Source organism: Bombus pyrosoma, linkage group LG6 (genome assembly GCF_014825855.1).
Source record: "Bombus pyrosoma isolate SC7728 linkage group LG6, ASM1482585v1, whole genome shotgun sequence".
Classification (NCBI taxonomy): domain Eukaryota; kingdom Metazoa; phylum Arthropoda; class Insecta; order Hymenoptera; family Apidae; genus Bombus; species Bombus pyrosoma.
The window spans coordinates 9497600-9513299 of NC_057775.1; the positions used below are offsets into that span (position 1 = coordinate 9497600).

Here is a 15700-nt window from a genome sequence, read left to right on the forward strand (position 1 = left end):
TCGTCCACCTCTGGTCCACTTGCACGTAATTAACCATCTCTCTCTTTCCATCGCCATTACGAACGTTACCACGTCGTACCCTCGCCGGGACATTTCTAATTACCATGAAGCAACGATGTCAGATGAATTTTTTTCGTCTGTTCGGAGCTGACAATGGGAGAATCGGCGTAAGAAAAGGTCGGTCGCAAGGGTCGAGCAACCTTCCACCTTTTCGGTACTTCTTCCTTGCACGTACTTCACTTGTTTCATTCGGTCTCGTTGTTCGTGTTGGTGTTCGCGTTGGTTCGCGGCACGAGGATTGGTAGGCGTGCGCGTGCACGCCCGCGAGATCTCTGATAAACGAGCCGGCGTCCCTCGTTTCAAGAGGATTTCTTTCGCAGAAAACGAGGTCGAGTGTTCGAGGTCGTAGGCGGGGTCGGTGGTTTTTCGTTTTTCTGCGCGGCCTTTGCGTGGTTCGCTGCGAGAAACCACGCGGGAACACGGTTTCGGGTTTAACGACCGGGGGACGCGTGAACGATCGAGACTTTTTTTTATAGAGCGTGTGATACTTCGTCAACGGATGTGATCGGTGTGATCGTTATCAGTGAGAGCGGAACGAAATTATTTTTCATTATTTTCCTTATCAATTAAATTCCCTTTATCTGTTGGTCAAAATTTGCTTCTTCGAATTGCGAAAGATACGAATTTGTTACAATTGCAAGTAACAACGAGACGCATGTATCTGGCCTAAATAACTGACGATAGAAATTAATCAACGACGATACACTTAAATATCGATTCGAAATATTCTACTGTAGAAAAGTTCATCGCTATAAAATATAATGATTAATATCGAAAGAAAAGGATGTCTAATTCTTTATTAAACTTATCGTCAGTGGGATTCGAAACTTTCGATTAAAAATATTAAACTTATCGTTGGAAAGAACGTCCGTCGAAATCTATGTGTGTAGCGTGCCATGAAATTCGTGCATCTAAGTACGTTCGAATCGCTGCAACGTATCAACCTCAACGGATCCCCTATTTATTGACTCACGTCCATTAAACCGTTTAAAACAGTGTGGCAGGGTAACGTAGAACGCAGACACGAATGATTTCGATTGGTATTTATTTTCGTAAGATGAGTGTTCTTTATAATCGATCTATAATATCATACATCATAGCATTCCGTTTATACATAATTACAATTGTAAATTCTGGTTCGCCCTTACGATGAGTAATTAGTTAGTGGGTTCGTCGTATGTCGCGAGCTGCCATCATTTCTTTTTATTCTTTTCCTTTTTCTCAATTCTCTTTCACATCGCCATTCTCAGCCGAGAAACATGAAAAATCGTTTGGGCGCAGGCGCGTACAAAAAGAACCTGTTTCCGGCCCTCCTCCCTGTTTCTTTCACTTGTCGTCGATTCGCACGCAGATTCTGGCTGTGACGCGTGACGCTTTATTCACACGCACGTGCACAGACTACGAAAATAAGGTATACAATGTATGTACAACGGAAAGAAAAAAGAAAGAAACGACGGTCGATCGTCGTTCGAACGTCGTACAAAATTTCTTCCACGTATTTTTTTTTTTTTTGTATTTTTCTCGTGTTTCCCCGAATTCGTTCGATTATTTCCAATACGATCGATCGACGATCGACTACGATCGAACGACAGGCGATCGTTCGATGACGTAGGAAGGAAATCTCCGCGGCAGTGCCCGCTACTGGCCGCTGGTACAGCGTGTGTTCTCGTGTAGGATCCCTAGGAAACAATAAATAAAATCTATCTATTCTCATTTATCTAGCGCGAGACGACGTAAGCTTTGATTCAGTGATCGATCTGTTTGCCCGCCGTTTTGCTCGCCGCGACGATCACTTCGGACCTCTACACTCGATTATTCCTTTCTATCATTCTTTACTCGTTGCTTTGCGTATCGGTGCGTTCACTGCCGATTAGGAGTGTTTGAAAGCGTTTAGCATCGAAGAATAGTATTTAACCCATTTGCATCGCGACTCTACTTCAGAGGACTGGTCCCTATCACCGCGCGCGATCGGTCGTAGGTGCAGTAAATGACATCCGAATTTTTCATGGAGTTTATCGAAAACTTACTGTTCAAAATGATTGCTAGACAATATTACTTCGCAAACATCGCATCCTACATTCTTTATAACAGAGGGAAAAAGTAAAAATTATTTATTTAAAAAACAATTATTTAGATTAAAATGGAAATAAATAAAAGCAGTCGCAGCGCGCGTAATAATCCGCGCTTGGTGATAGAGGACAGTCGTCCGATTGCGTAATAATCCGCGCTTGGTGATAGAAGACAGTCGCAGCGCGCGGATTAATCCGCGTTTGAATGCAAATGGGTTAAGAGGTAATCTGGGCTGTGTTTAGAACTGTGCCGGTATCTAGGATCGAAGATGATTTAGGGTACTTGATGCGCTGATTTTTTGAAATTATACACGTGAATCGTAATACGCGGATGAAGGCAGTAAAAAAACATTGTGATACGTATTTAAAGATTCGAAGAACGATGAGAGGATTAAGAGTTCTGGGCACTTTAATATCTATAGCGTAGCCGACAGTGAACGCGTAGCGCGTCGTCTTGGATCGGTTTGATATCCCGGCCCGGATCGGTTCTCCTTTACAAAACTATCGTCATCATCTCCGTTCCCTCGCGTCGCATCGGTCGCGTCGAAGTAGCTTAATTGATTAATTACGCGATACATCGAAAAAAGGTACTATGTTTATATATACAGCAGTAGTAATTGATTACTGATTAAATAAGTGGCATATTTATACTAAACGTTACGTTTATCACAACGATGATAAAATCAGCCGGAAGACCGAAACGAGGGCGCGTTCGATCTTTCCATTCGTCGCTCCATTTTTCATCTAACCTCCACACTCCCTCCATTCGTCTCCTCCTTCTACCGCCCCTTCGATCATCAGGGAAAGAAACGAGCAGAGGAACTAGCTCGATTCGCTGAACATCTCTCCTCAGTCGACCAGCTTTCTCTTTTTCGTTTGATGCTCCGTGACACGCGAATTGGAACAGGAACCTTCACGGGACCGGACGTACCTCCCACGCTAGGCTCTCGGCTTACGAATTTCGATCGTTCGGAGACTTTCGTGTGTTCCGATTTTTCGTTCGTGGACCTCGAACAACGATTCTGTCCGATCAAGCGCGGCTACATAGGCGAGGTGGACGATTTTTCCGATTCCAGCGGCGTGGCCGAGGGTTTCCGAATTGACTAGATTGGAGCACCTTGCGTTTGCACGAAAACTAACTCGAGAACCGGGATTGGAACGCGTCAGTTACCATCCCAGGTTGCCCCAGAGGATGTCGTCACTGTCGCTGGCAAGATTCGTGAATGAAACGGTCGATTCGAATCACCTGGGTCCTGCTTCTTAAGTACTTTCGCTGAACGTGTCCGGCAACCATCGAACCGCGACGAGATCGGCTTTGTGCTCGAGACCGACTATGACAGAATTATCGAAGCCGCGTGGGTGGCAAGATTCCGGTTCTTTAGAAGGTATCGGATCCACGATATTGCACGTTTTCGTCGAACGACTGGATATACTCGGTCAAAGTCGCGAGCCAAGTCTTCCGCTGACCTGTTCCGATCGAGATCATCGACGATCGCAGTTTTGGCATCACAGTAAGGGATAATAGTCGCGTCCGCGGAAGGAGATCGGTCACGAGCCGCTGGTCGACAGAACCGATAAGTCGCGATGAGCCTGTGGGTCTTTCGAGTGGGCGTCCCTGACCGCTCTGGAGCCAAACACCCGGTCGCAGCCAGGGATCGTGCATCTGGCTTCTTCCTTTCGGTCCTCGGAACCCGGCGAGGACATTGGCGAACCCGACCCGGGAGGATGTCTGTTCCCCTGGTCCTGCGACATCCTAGTCAAGTGGTTGAGATGCTGGTGAGTAAGCCCGTTCAGACCAGCCAAGTGAGAGGCGAACGAGGACAGGCCGGAGAAGGTAGCTCCCAAGTGAGGTGGCAGTAAAAGAGGATGCGGGGGCGGTATTCTGGCTGCCAGATCAACGGCAGACGGTAGTCCAGGTGTGAGAGGATAAGCTCCGAGAGCACCGATGCCCGCGTCCGTGTATAATCTCGCGAGGAACTCGTTGTGCAACAACGGATTCATCTGGGTATCGTCTACTCTGGGCGATAAGCTTGGTGGCAAGCTGGACGAGAGAGGTGGACTCGACGACGTGGACAGGAGTTTTCGATGGAGGTTCAAGTTAGCCGAGTGCCTGTCGCGTGACCTCTTGGAGGGAAAGGCTGCGTTGCAACCGTCCACGCTGCAGCGATGCATCAGCTTTAGATGGACGTTCTGATAGTGCGTCTTGACCCCAAAATGGTTTTGGAACACCTTGCCACAGGCCGTACATCGGCGCGGATTCTCCCGGTCCAAGGGAACTTCCTGCGTGCTGACAAAGCCACCGTTCTCGTAACGGGCATAGGTGATAAGGCTATTGTCCGTATCCATGGCCGCTGTGGAGGGTGAGGCGCTGGATGAACGAGAGCCATGTGAGGAATTGTCCATGGTGGTCTCCTGGTGCGTCGTGAGGCTGACGGGGCTGGTAGAGCCGCGGCCAGACCTCGAAGCCGCCTGCTGCATCCCGGTGTACTGCATCGCGCGACCCTGCGACAAGGACTCGAGTTGACGCAAAGTGTTGGTCGAGGAGTCGTGGGAGAGGTCGTCGGCTGTCGTCGGACGGCTGTCGACCGAGCTCGGGGCACGGGAGGGATCATCGGGACGCTCACCTTCTTGATTACGCAGCGCCGCGTTCACCTCCTCATCATCATCATCCTCCTCGACCTCCTCCATCGGTTCATCCTCCTCATCATCACCTTCCTCCTGGTTCTCTTCTTCCTTCCCCTTCTCCTCTGGCTCCTTCTCCTTCTTCAACGACACTCCCGTCGTTGTTTCGTCTTCCTTAGTCGCCTCCTCGCTCTCGCTCTTCCGTCGATCGGCCAACTCGGAGGAATTCGGATCTTTCTGACCGATCGAAGCCACGGAAATCGAGCCGGCTTCTGTAGCACGAGTTTCCGCCGGCTCGTGGCACGTCTTTGGCTCTGGACTGATTTGCCTCTTCGGCGATTTCACGCTGCTCGCTCTCGAGCTCAGATCCCGCGGCTCGTCCTGAGATAGATCCTCCGCGTTCTCCTGCGACGACGCCGTATCGCGTTTACCACCGCCGCCGTTCGTCCGCGTTCCATCTCTTGCGTTGCACGTTTCGGGCGAACGGGAGCTCGACTCGTGGTCGTTGAAGGTCAGATTCTTTGGAGAACTCGGAGAGATTTTCCGCTCCTCTGCTTCCAATCTGGACATCGACATGTCCTCCGGTTGGCTCTGGAAGTCGTTTATCGTCGAGATTGCCGCACCCTCCGACAGACAGCGCCTTTGTACTCGCTCCTCGTCGTTGGACGAATCTCCGTCTGTGGACGAGGAGTGAACCTCGGTTAGAACGGCGCATCGAGTAGGATGCTGAGACTTTCTCTTTCGCACGCCTCTGCTGTGCAAGGACGTCGAGTTCATCGAGTTCTGGCTCACGGAGTAGCTCTGTTGATCGATCGTGCCCATCGAGTCGTTGTCCTCGTTGCTGTCCGCGTTGCTCGCGAGATCCTCCTCCGTCGGATCGCCGAAGTACAATTTCGGTCTCTTTGCCAAACTAAAGTCGGCTGGCTGCTCATCGTCGTCCTCTCCGGGACGCAGAGGCAGCCTAGAGGGCAGGTTGCTCGCATCGTCTTCCGCCACAACTACGATACCTCCGTCATCGTCGTCTTCCTCTTCTTCCCCTTCTACTGCCGCGGTAGAGGCCTGAGTGGAGGGTGACACCGTGTCGACCACGCTGTTGCTGGAGAAAGATCCTCTAGCCGCAGCGGTGGTGTTGGGCGTCTCTGCGGCGGTTGTCATCGCCACGCCCGCGGTAGTCAGCGCGGTGGTCGTCGAAATACCCGCGTTCGCGCTCATCCTCTGCTGTAGAGCCTCGTCGTAGCCCGGTCTACCCTGACTCTGAGACTGTAAGTCCAGGTGTTTGAAGTCGAGGCCGCACAGCGAAGCTGGCGATCGAAGATCGGGAGGTGGAGTCAGCAACGGAAAGGAACCGAAGGGAAGATGGTTGAGACCGGTAGCTGGAACAGGTAGACCCACTTGGGGTGGTAGAACGAGCGCGTGCGCCATGGATGAGCGGCCATCGTGCGGCGAGATCTTTCGCCGCAGATGAGGCGAATGCAGTTTTGGATTTGGATTGGCGCTGTGTCTGTTGCGCGATCGCCTCGAGCTGAACATCATGCTGCATCCCTTCACGGTGCACTGGTGCATCTCGCGTAGATGTACCGCGCTGAAGTGGATCTTGAGCGCGCCTTTGTCGCAGAAGGTCTTCAGACAGACGTTACACTGCACTCTTTTCTTCCCGGTGGTAGGATTGATGAATGGAGTGCCGAGATTCGGAGGGATATTGGCGGACGCGCCCCATTGGCTGCCCGGCCGTTTGCCTGGCGAGTGAGGCTTTCTTCCGGGGATTCCGGGTGGCCTGCCTAAAGGAGCAGCTTGGAGAGGTAGTGGAGGAGGGTGTCGCTGCTCGGTAACGTGCTTAGACATGGAGTCGCGCCTGCTGAGGTTCAGCGCGCTGTCCGAATTCTCGTCGTCCTCTTCGTCTTCCTCCGAACCGAACTCGCTGCTCTTCTCGCCTCCGCTGTGCACGTCCGCGGGCGCCGTCATGCCTGTCACCGAGCCTGACGACTTGCCCATTGGCGGCGGTGGAAAATGAGTAGGGAAACTGGGTGGAAGAGCACCGGAAGACACCGCCACCGAGAGAGGATGTCCGAAATTAAGCGCGGAGGAAGAGACCGGCGCTACGGGCGGCATGTGAGGCCTCTGGAGCTGGTTGCTGCTCGAATGGTGTGGCGGACTGTGCGGGCTCTGTGGATTTCTCATGGATTTTCTATTTTGCAACAGCTGCTCGGCCGACGGTGGTGGTGGAAGAGGTGGGAACGCTGGCAGTCCTAAGGTTCCTAGCTTGCGAAAGTCGAATGGCTGCATGCTCTGCAGTCGGTTGAGCGGTGATACGGTCAGATGGGAATCTAGGCTTCTCGGGGGTGAATTCGCGTTACTCGTCACCCCCGCTGCGGAGTTTCCACCGGACGAAGATGAGTAGTGTTTCTGGGCCGTGGGCGACATCGACGGATGCGAGACGGAGGGTGGCGGCGGCGGTGGTGGCAGAGGAGGTGGCAATCTCGAGCCTGGAGGCGGGAGACCGCAGTGGAGTAGGTGTAGAGGTGGTGGTAAATGTGCTAGTGGCATCGTCGGCGGCGAAGGTCGTCTGCTTGGTGACATAGCATCCGTCCCCGGCGTCCCGGCGGCCAGCAGCAACTGCTGCACGAATGGACGCGTCTCGGCGAATCTGAGGAACTGCTGCAGTACCAGCGGCTCCTCTTCAGGAGAGCAGATGCTCCATCGGTCCAGCACCGGGCCGTTCTGCGAATCCTGGCAAACAACAAATTCATCTTTCGTTATTTTTAAGTTGCTGTAATCTGAATTAAGACACGAAGCAACGTAGAATATAAATTAAATAATTTGATCCAAAGCTAGTTAGCTAGAAACTAACATATCGCGTTTTCCTTATGTTTCATGGATATCTCTTCGTTTATCATTTACATTTCAACGTCTTTATAAATCTACGAAGCGCCACCGTTCGAAAGGATTAATCGTAGTACTTTGATGGCAAAATACATAGAAGTGCGGTTTCACGAACCTGCAATTAAGATCGAGTTCAACGTAAGGATGTCAGAAGAAAATTACATCTTCTAGGAACGCGTGACAATTATCCCGGAATAGTCCTCAAACCGTAAACGCCGTATAACGTATTAGAGATTAGCTACGTGCCGCACGCAAAGTGGCGGAAGTCGTTTCGCTTCCTCTTGTAATTCCGCGTTTTACGGTCAATATCGTGTTTACAGACAAATAGTACCAAGTGCACGTCCGCGAAAGTTCTTGCGAACTCTTTCGTAACACACCGTACAACAATTATGGTATTTATAAATGTAGGATATTATATTTTAAGATGTAAATATTTTAGTCCTGTAATAGTTACTTGCTCTCTTAGTGTATCACACGTGCGTCGCAATATTTAACAATTCTCGGTTTTTCACGCTTACCGATCGTTCGTAGATAAGTTTGGAACTCCGGAAATTCCGGAACGCGATTATAAATTCAAACTAAACTGTCAACTGTGACGTCAAGCGTCGAGAAAAAGCGTGAAATCCGCAAAAACACTTGTGTGTCACGGTCGTCTGTCAATGAAGCGTTGCAGGAATTAGAATTGCAATCGTATTAATAGACTTGGTCCGTATTGCTAGCGATTTCCATACCTATAATCGAACGTTAACCAATCAATTGCCGAGCCGTTTCGATACTAACTCGTTATTTCTTGTTTATCCTCGACTTATGATCAATTTCTCCTGATTACATTATTGTGTTACGCTGCTTTACCATGACTTAATAAAAAAAAAAAAAAAAATTAAATAAAAGGAGGCAAGTCCTTCTCTTCGCGTCCCTAATTACGAGATAAAAAGCAGCTTTATGATAATTCCTTGTCTGGAGAAAAACGCTTCCTTTATTCGTGTAGCGTGGAAGGCCGCTTACGTAATGACCATGTGCACAGGACGATTAATAAGGACGGATCGACGAATAATCGAACTAATTTATTCTCTTTAACGCAATTAGTTCTAGGTGAGTTGCCGCGGCGAAACGTCCACGTTGCGTACGATTCATCGATCGTGTTTAACAAGAATCTGAAATTATCGACAAGGCGATCCTGTTCGTTAACGATAACAAACGTTATTAATACCGCGAGGGAGTGAGACCGACATCGAAGATTAAACTATTATTGAAAATTGGAATTTTCAATTAAAAAAAAAATGGTTCTCCGTTTAATTGTAAATTTCGTACTAGAAAATTTTCTTTCCCGATCTGTTGACACACTGGAAAGGAGAAATAACTTTACTATCGTAGTATTACTAGTACGAATCGCAAATTTGGAAAGTAGCATTGCAGGTAGAACGTAATTATCGGATAGACTTTGGTTATCTGAATTTCTCGTACATTTCAAAAACGAAGAAGTGGTGGATGGAGAGCGCAGGAAGAAGACAAAATTCTGCTAATTGATTCGTTAGTGTGGCCAATCTGGCCGTCTAATGAGTTCTACACATTCTTTTTACGCGTGAAAAACACAGTCGGAGGAAGAGCCCTGTTCGAACAGCGTTTTACAGCCAACAACCATGTACTTGGTAAGAGAAAGAAAAATGATAGAAATGAAATACAAGATTACGAGCTTTCTAATAGTAAATGCAAAAGAAAATAGTTTCGTACGGTAAAGTTCTTCAGGCATCTCCCATTCCAATACGCGTCCGAATCTTCAATCAACAACGATATATTATTTTCCTCGTTAGCGTCTCGACAACCGTAAAGACATCTTTAATTCAACAAGAAGAAATCGTTTCTTCTCGATTTAGAAAACAAATCCACGTACGCACACATCCCAAAGAAGAAAGTAGCAATTTCCGTTGTTTAGTATTTTTCCACTTCCTCGTTGCCGTTCATTGTCAGCCAGCGACGTGCTTTCAGAATCGACTGGCAAAATCTGCAGCTAAGGTCGCCGGTTTCTCTTTCGTGTTCTTGATTTCGATACACCTGTTCTTCCATGGAATTCCGTCAAAAGTCACGATCACTTCTCAACGATCGATTAACCGATCGTTCTTGCACCAACATTACATCGGTCCAAGATCGAACGAGAAACGCCAGTTCATGCTTCGTCACCAGACTTTTCAATTATTGACATAATTAATAGTCGAGGCTGTTTTTCAATATATTAAAAATCCTATAAAAATGGGAAATTCTAATATCCACGATACGATCGGCAGAAATTTACATTTCCGCGAAGAAAGCTAGGAAAAAGATAGCAGAGCATTTCTTTCAATTTCACGGCCTTTTCCTATAATTTTTTTGTTATTGTGATCCAGTTCGGAGGGTCTCGCGTAGCCGGAACGTCACGTATCGACACCGGAAGGTAGTCACGGCTCCTTCTAAAATCAGGGTGGCCAATGCGAATATATAGAGCGTCCCTGTCGGCGTCGAACTTGTATATTTACGCATACCGACGGGCTCGACGTAACGCAGGACGGCACCGCGGCGCGACGCTTTTCGCGTCCCGCTGTATATTTCTTCAAGCACGCACACGCGGCCGCGAAACGACGCAGCGCCGCGTCGCAAACCCTCGTTTCAGCGACGCCACTCGAAATTCGAGGCGAACGCCGCGTTATTTTTCGCACCGAGCTCGCTGACGCGAGGCGACGCGAATCGCGCAAGGCTTTCCCCAATACAACGCGACTTTGTAATACGAGACAACCGCCATTTTCTCTTTGTCACGTTCGAGAATCGTTGGGAACGCGACTTGTACGTAGGACGAGCGTCCGATGTTTCGACGCGTTACGTTCCAAATAATCGTAACGATTACCATGTCATTTTCTAAAGGTCTCTCGATATCCATTTAAAAAAATCTAAATCTCTTTGTCCGTTTTAACGTGAAATTTGCTAACAGAGAAACTCGAATGACAATCATTCATCGCGGGCATGTAACGGCGTACCAACAAATTACGAATGGAGAATTACGGGACACGTCCAGGACACGGGAAGAAGGACACTGACCTCGCAGAAAACTGAATTTTAAGACGAAAGAATTTTAACACGATCCCGTCAAGTGTTTCTTTAAAAGATCGTTAATCAATTGTGGGAACAAGAAAACGAGCACCAAAAAGTCTCTAATTCCGTGGCACTCTGGTGCAAAACGTTCCGCGTCGCTTCGTTACCCAGCCTGTAGAACAAAGATTAACTTTTCATTAAGCGACCCGTAGAAAAAACGTCCTGTAACTTGTGCCGCGACGCGACGGCGAGTAATAAATTTCCAGTTTCAGATTCCGCCGAGTCGGGTAAAAAAAGGAGCGGTGGAAGAAAAAAATGGGCGAAAAAAGACGTTTTTCGAGCGCAAAAACCAGACGCATTAAAACGAAACGGAACGACGAAAAATTTCCCAAAAATCGGCAAATATTAGTCGGTGTGCGAAAACGTCGACGTTCATCGACGTCGCGCGATTTTTACACCGACTACCGCTAAATATACTCCACTCGACGGAAGCTGCGTTCGACGTTACGTTATGAACGCGTCGACCGTTCAACGCCTCTATTATTCCCGGTCGACGTTCTAATTGCGACACGACCAATCGGTGCCGACCTCTGGTAATGAATTGACGAGAGAAGGAGCAGGTTACAGTTACGGGATCTAGGAGACTGGCTGTGAAAATTATGGTAATCACGGGTGACACGTAGGCGCGATGCTCGTGAACGTGGCAATCTGCTGGTTTTTATATTTGCTATAGGTTATTGTTAATTCAAGATATCGTTACGTTGAAGTGCGATTTTCCTAGTTCCACAGTATTTTTACTCGTCGCTGAGATCTCGCCGCTCCTTTTACGAATATTAAAATACCATTTTCTCCATACGCGTAGGAATCAGTATCGTGTAGCTCATAGTATAAAAAGAATGTAAAAATTCTTAAAATCTTAAAAATTCTACGCGATGTTTCCAAAATCATCAACTACCAATCTCTATTTCTTTTATTTAACGCGTAACGTTATTCGCGTAAGGACTATCACGATCGCTGTTACCCTGTCAACCGCCCTAAAAATTCCACTCCATCGAAAAACCACAATTCTGCAGCGTGTAACCACCCTATAACCAAGAGGATTCCTATCAGCTCGCGTGCGGAATTAAATCCGAGTCCCACGGTACCGGCCGCGTTCTTAGACACAACCGTTTAGGCGTTCCTTTCACGTAACGACGAGCGTTTAGTCGTTTCGCGGAACTGCTTTTCACCCGGCGGACCTCCGCTGGTCACGCACACGTGCGAACCATCACGACTTCGCCCAGGACGAGCGATTTGCCACGAAAGAAACGAAGACTATCGGACTAAACGAGGAAAATCCGTGTGGGAAAGTCGCGAACCGGCTAAAAGACGCGAGTTTTGGAAGGTGATTATCCGGAAACAGGCGAGAGTACGAGGCGGAGAATGAGTCGTTGTTTTTCTGAACACGACTGTTTGAAGGTGAAAGTGGAGACTTCCAGGGAACAAGAGGTTTTTATCGTCTTGCGAACCGTTGTGGCTAGTCGATGATAATTCTTGAAACGCTCAACGTAGTAGGTTTTCATTGTGATTTGATTAATCGCCAATAGGACGAACCGAATTTTGGCTCGATGCTTAATTCGTTCGTTGACGGTTCTTTGGAGGGTGATGGTTTCTCGGTTGCCTAGTTTCAGGCGTGATGTATCGTGTAACAAGTTTGCTATACCTATCTAATACGTTATGCGCGCACAAATTACATCGTGCGACGAGTTATGCCAAAGTTAGTACGACGAACGATCGGCACAACCCTTAAACCTCGCGACAAACCGCCCAGCCAACAATCGACTAACCGCACGTCCCACCGTTTCCACATCGAACGAGCCTCGAAACGGTTAAAATACAACGAGTTACTCGAATCGCAACAAATCTACCGCTTGAGAGTGGACGAGAGGAGAAAAAAGATGGAAATACGAAAGAAAGGAGAGCCATGGCCAGACAGAAGAAACGAAACGGACTGGAGTGGATTCAGGGGACAGCAAATTGAACAGCTCGGAGGCAGAGGTTGGTAATGATCGAAGAGGCAGCGGACACGGGGCCGGAGGGGCGGCGGTAACAGTCGAATTAGCGAAATCACGCGTACGTGAGAGCAATCGCTAAACCGTTGATACCATATAATCGGTAATATCTTTCCGCACGCTAGAATGTCTCTTTTTGCGCGAGGCCAGCCTCCTCCGGGCGATCAGCCGTTTCTTGCCTCTTCTGTCGAGCGGTTCGCCGCTTTTTGGGACATCTAATGTCCTTTAAATTGGCCGATGAACTCGAACGTCGCGCTGCTTATCCCTACGTCCGGGGGATTTTATTAATTTCCACGACCGCTGATGGGATAATGATAATGATAATAGACCAGCAGGACGTTGAACCGTGCGTCGGTCGCTCGTTTGGACAGAGGCATTGTTGAACTAGGTTTCAGAAAGATGACGCACGGTCCGACGATGGTATCAATTTGGAACAGTGGGTTATTTTCAGATGGAATGTTGTGGTTTTTTGCTCGAGCAGAATACTCAGGTGACACGGTTTCGATACAACGGGAATCGAAAGGCGAGGATAATTGTCAGGTGGCACGGAGTTTCAGCGAAGCTAAATAGACGGTTCTTTTCTACGTGTACCGTACAATTCTATTTATAGGGACAAAGTGTTAGCTAGTGCGAATAAACGAGCTTCCGTTAATCGAATTTACTCGTCCGAATGTGAACTTCTGTCGTCTGAATTGCCACATCTATTTGTCGTATATTGAAATTTCTTTGAAAATTTCTAATTGCCTAAAGCGAGTAATGACGGATCTTGGTCGAACGAGTGTATTTCGATTAATTAAACTGATGGTAAATACGTACGCCAGAATTAACAGCGATAGAGTGTTCCTTTTACATCGTGTTACGTACAGTGGAACAAAGACGTTGCTAAAGTACTGACTAATTACATATTCTACTCTTGATTAGGATTCTTTGCAACGTGTAAAAACACCGAAAGCAACCATCGTAGCAGCGATATTAGATTCTACGGCAAAGTAGCAAAAAAGTTAAATTATAAGGGAATTTTTTGTCTTATCAAATTTACTAGTTCCGTTGATTTCAGAAGTCACGTTAATGCCAATGGCGTTTAAAGATGGATGAAAAATGTAGGTATATATGTATATAGAGAGGAGACGAAATTACCATCAAGCTGGCAGCGTCACTGTCAGCGAGCGCGTTCATGCGTCATTTACTGTATCTTAAATCGCCCCGGGTGCGGTTATTTCTTGCGTATTTTACATTGTGGCCATCGCGAATCTAAGCTTCTCTTCCTGGACATATTCTTGTCACCGAGATAGCGAAGAAACGCAATTTCGAAATATCACCAGGAAGAACTTACATAAATTGACTGTTTCTTGTGTCGTTTTACGTGTAAGCTTTTATCTTTTTTTCATAAATCACAAGAGGCGTAATAAAAGATGCGCTATTTATAAGAAGTTGTTGCATAATCTTACGGAAGACCGCGGTATTAAAATAAAATTAATTTATTTAATAAATTGTAACTGTCCGTTTGTCGATCGATAGGTTTACTGTTCGTTGAAAATCGCCGATATATTTAAACGATCCTAGTTTGGAAATTTAAATGAAATCAAGTAGATTCATCTATTTAATAGTACAACAGCTACACCAACAATACGCAATTACAGAACCATTCGAATACAAAGCATTTAACCTGCAGCAGAATACGATGCTAAATACACCGAAGTAGCCAAAGATTTCCCACGAAAAAGGAAAAGAAAAAGAAGCGGTACCCCGGTTGCGCATCGACCATAAATTCATCCAATTATTTGCATATAACAATTCTTTCCTTCGAAACCTGCGGCAGATTCTCTTTTCACGGAACATTTCCAATTAAATTTTCATAATGTTCTATTTCGCGATCATCTTGCCGATAAAAGGTTCGCCTCTGTCGACGCGACGCATGCATCTTTCCTTTCCTTTCCTTTCCCTGTTTTCCTTCGAATCAGCTTGTGCAAACGCATCCCCACCCTCCAGTTTCCCCTCGTGTCGTCGATCATGCTCGGCGATCCGCAAGATTTACGCGACGTAAACAAAGGAAAGGAAACGCCTGACTAGGAAGGCACGTAATTTAAACAAAAAAATAAATCATATGGCTCGCGGTGAGAATCGGAACGATGTGAATCGCGTTTAACCCGCTTGCAGCGGGCACGACCGCGTGCTACGGGGTCTCTTCTGGCCGTCTTCTCACGGAAAAATCACCCAGGCTAATGAAATCGGTCGCACAATCGCCATTATTCACGGAAACGGAGCGCGAGGCGCGTGACTCGTTGCGCTCCGCGAAAATCCTCCGCTCGAATTGCCTCTAGGAAAACGCTCACAACGGTTTATCGCTGGCTTGGCTTTTTGCGCGGCTTTCGATTATTTTGATTAGTTTGCATGGGTAAATTGATCGATCGAAAGAACGAGAAGTATGAGCAAAAAATTCGCTACGATTGATTTCGCTTGGAGCGGCGATGGTCTGCTGTTTACGACGGAGCAATCTGACACGCATCTATCGCATTTGACGGAATGTTCCTAATTTCTAATTTTGAATTTTTACTCGTCGTTACGCAACGCGTTCTAGGTTTTTTCTCGTTCAACAGCGCGTTTACTTGTCGTGGAAGTAATCAATATCTATTACTGAAAAGTTTTCTTCAAACTTATTCCGCTTAGAAGAAACTCGATGATTTTCTTGCGAATCGTTCAACAGATTAAATCGATTGTCTCCTAAGTGCTGTATAATTACACGCCTAAAGTACTCGGTTTTGAATCGAGTAATTCGTACCGTTATACTTAAGATTACGTAATATTTTAATCGACCTTGAGAACGTAGTTGACAGAGTAAAACGTGCTTTAGGCACGAAACACGTTTGGCGTGACACTTGAACGTGTCTGATACACGCTTTGATCCAAAAGCTCGTTTTGATCCAAAAACACAGAGACAACGGCGCTGGTGGTTTAATT

At 47.2% G+C, this 15700-nt stretch overlaps 1 protein-coding gene across 1 annotated transcript in view; it reads right to left on the minus strand.

Moving 5' to 3' along the window:
- Nucleotides 1–1086: 1086 nt before the first annotated feature.
- LOC122568208 (zinc finger protein basonuclin-2-like) overlaps nucleotides 1087–15700 on the minus strand; it is a 263015-nt gene continuing 248401 nt past the window's right edge. Inside the window, exon 5 of the mRNA XM_043727673.1 lies at nucleotides 1087–7478. Within this exon, the coding sequence (XP_043583608.1) occupies nucleotides 3678–7478 (3801 nt within the window). The 3' untranslated portion in view covers nucleotides 1087–3677. The remainder of the gene's footprint in view (nucleotides 7479–15700) is intronic.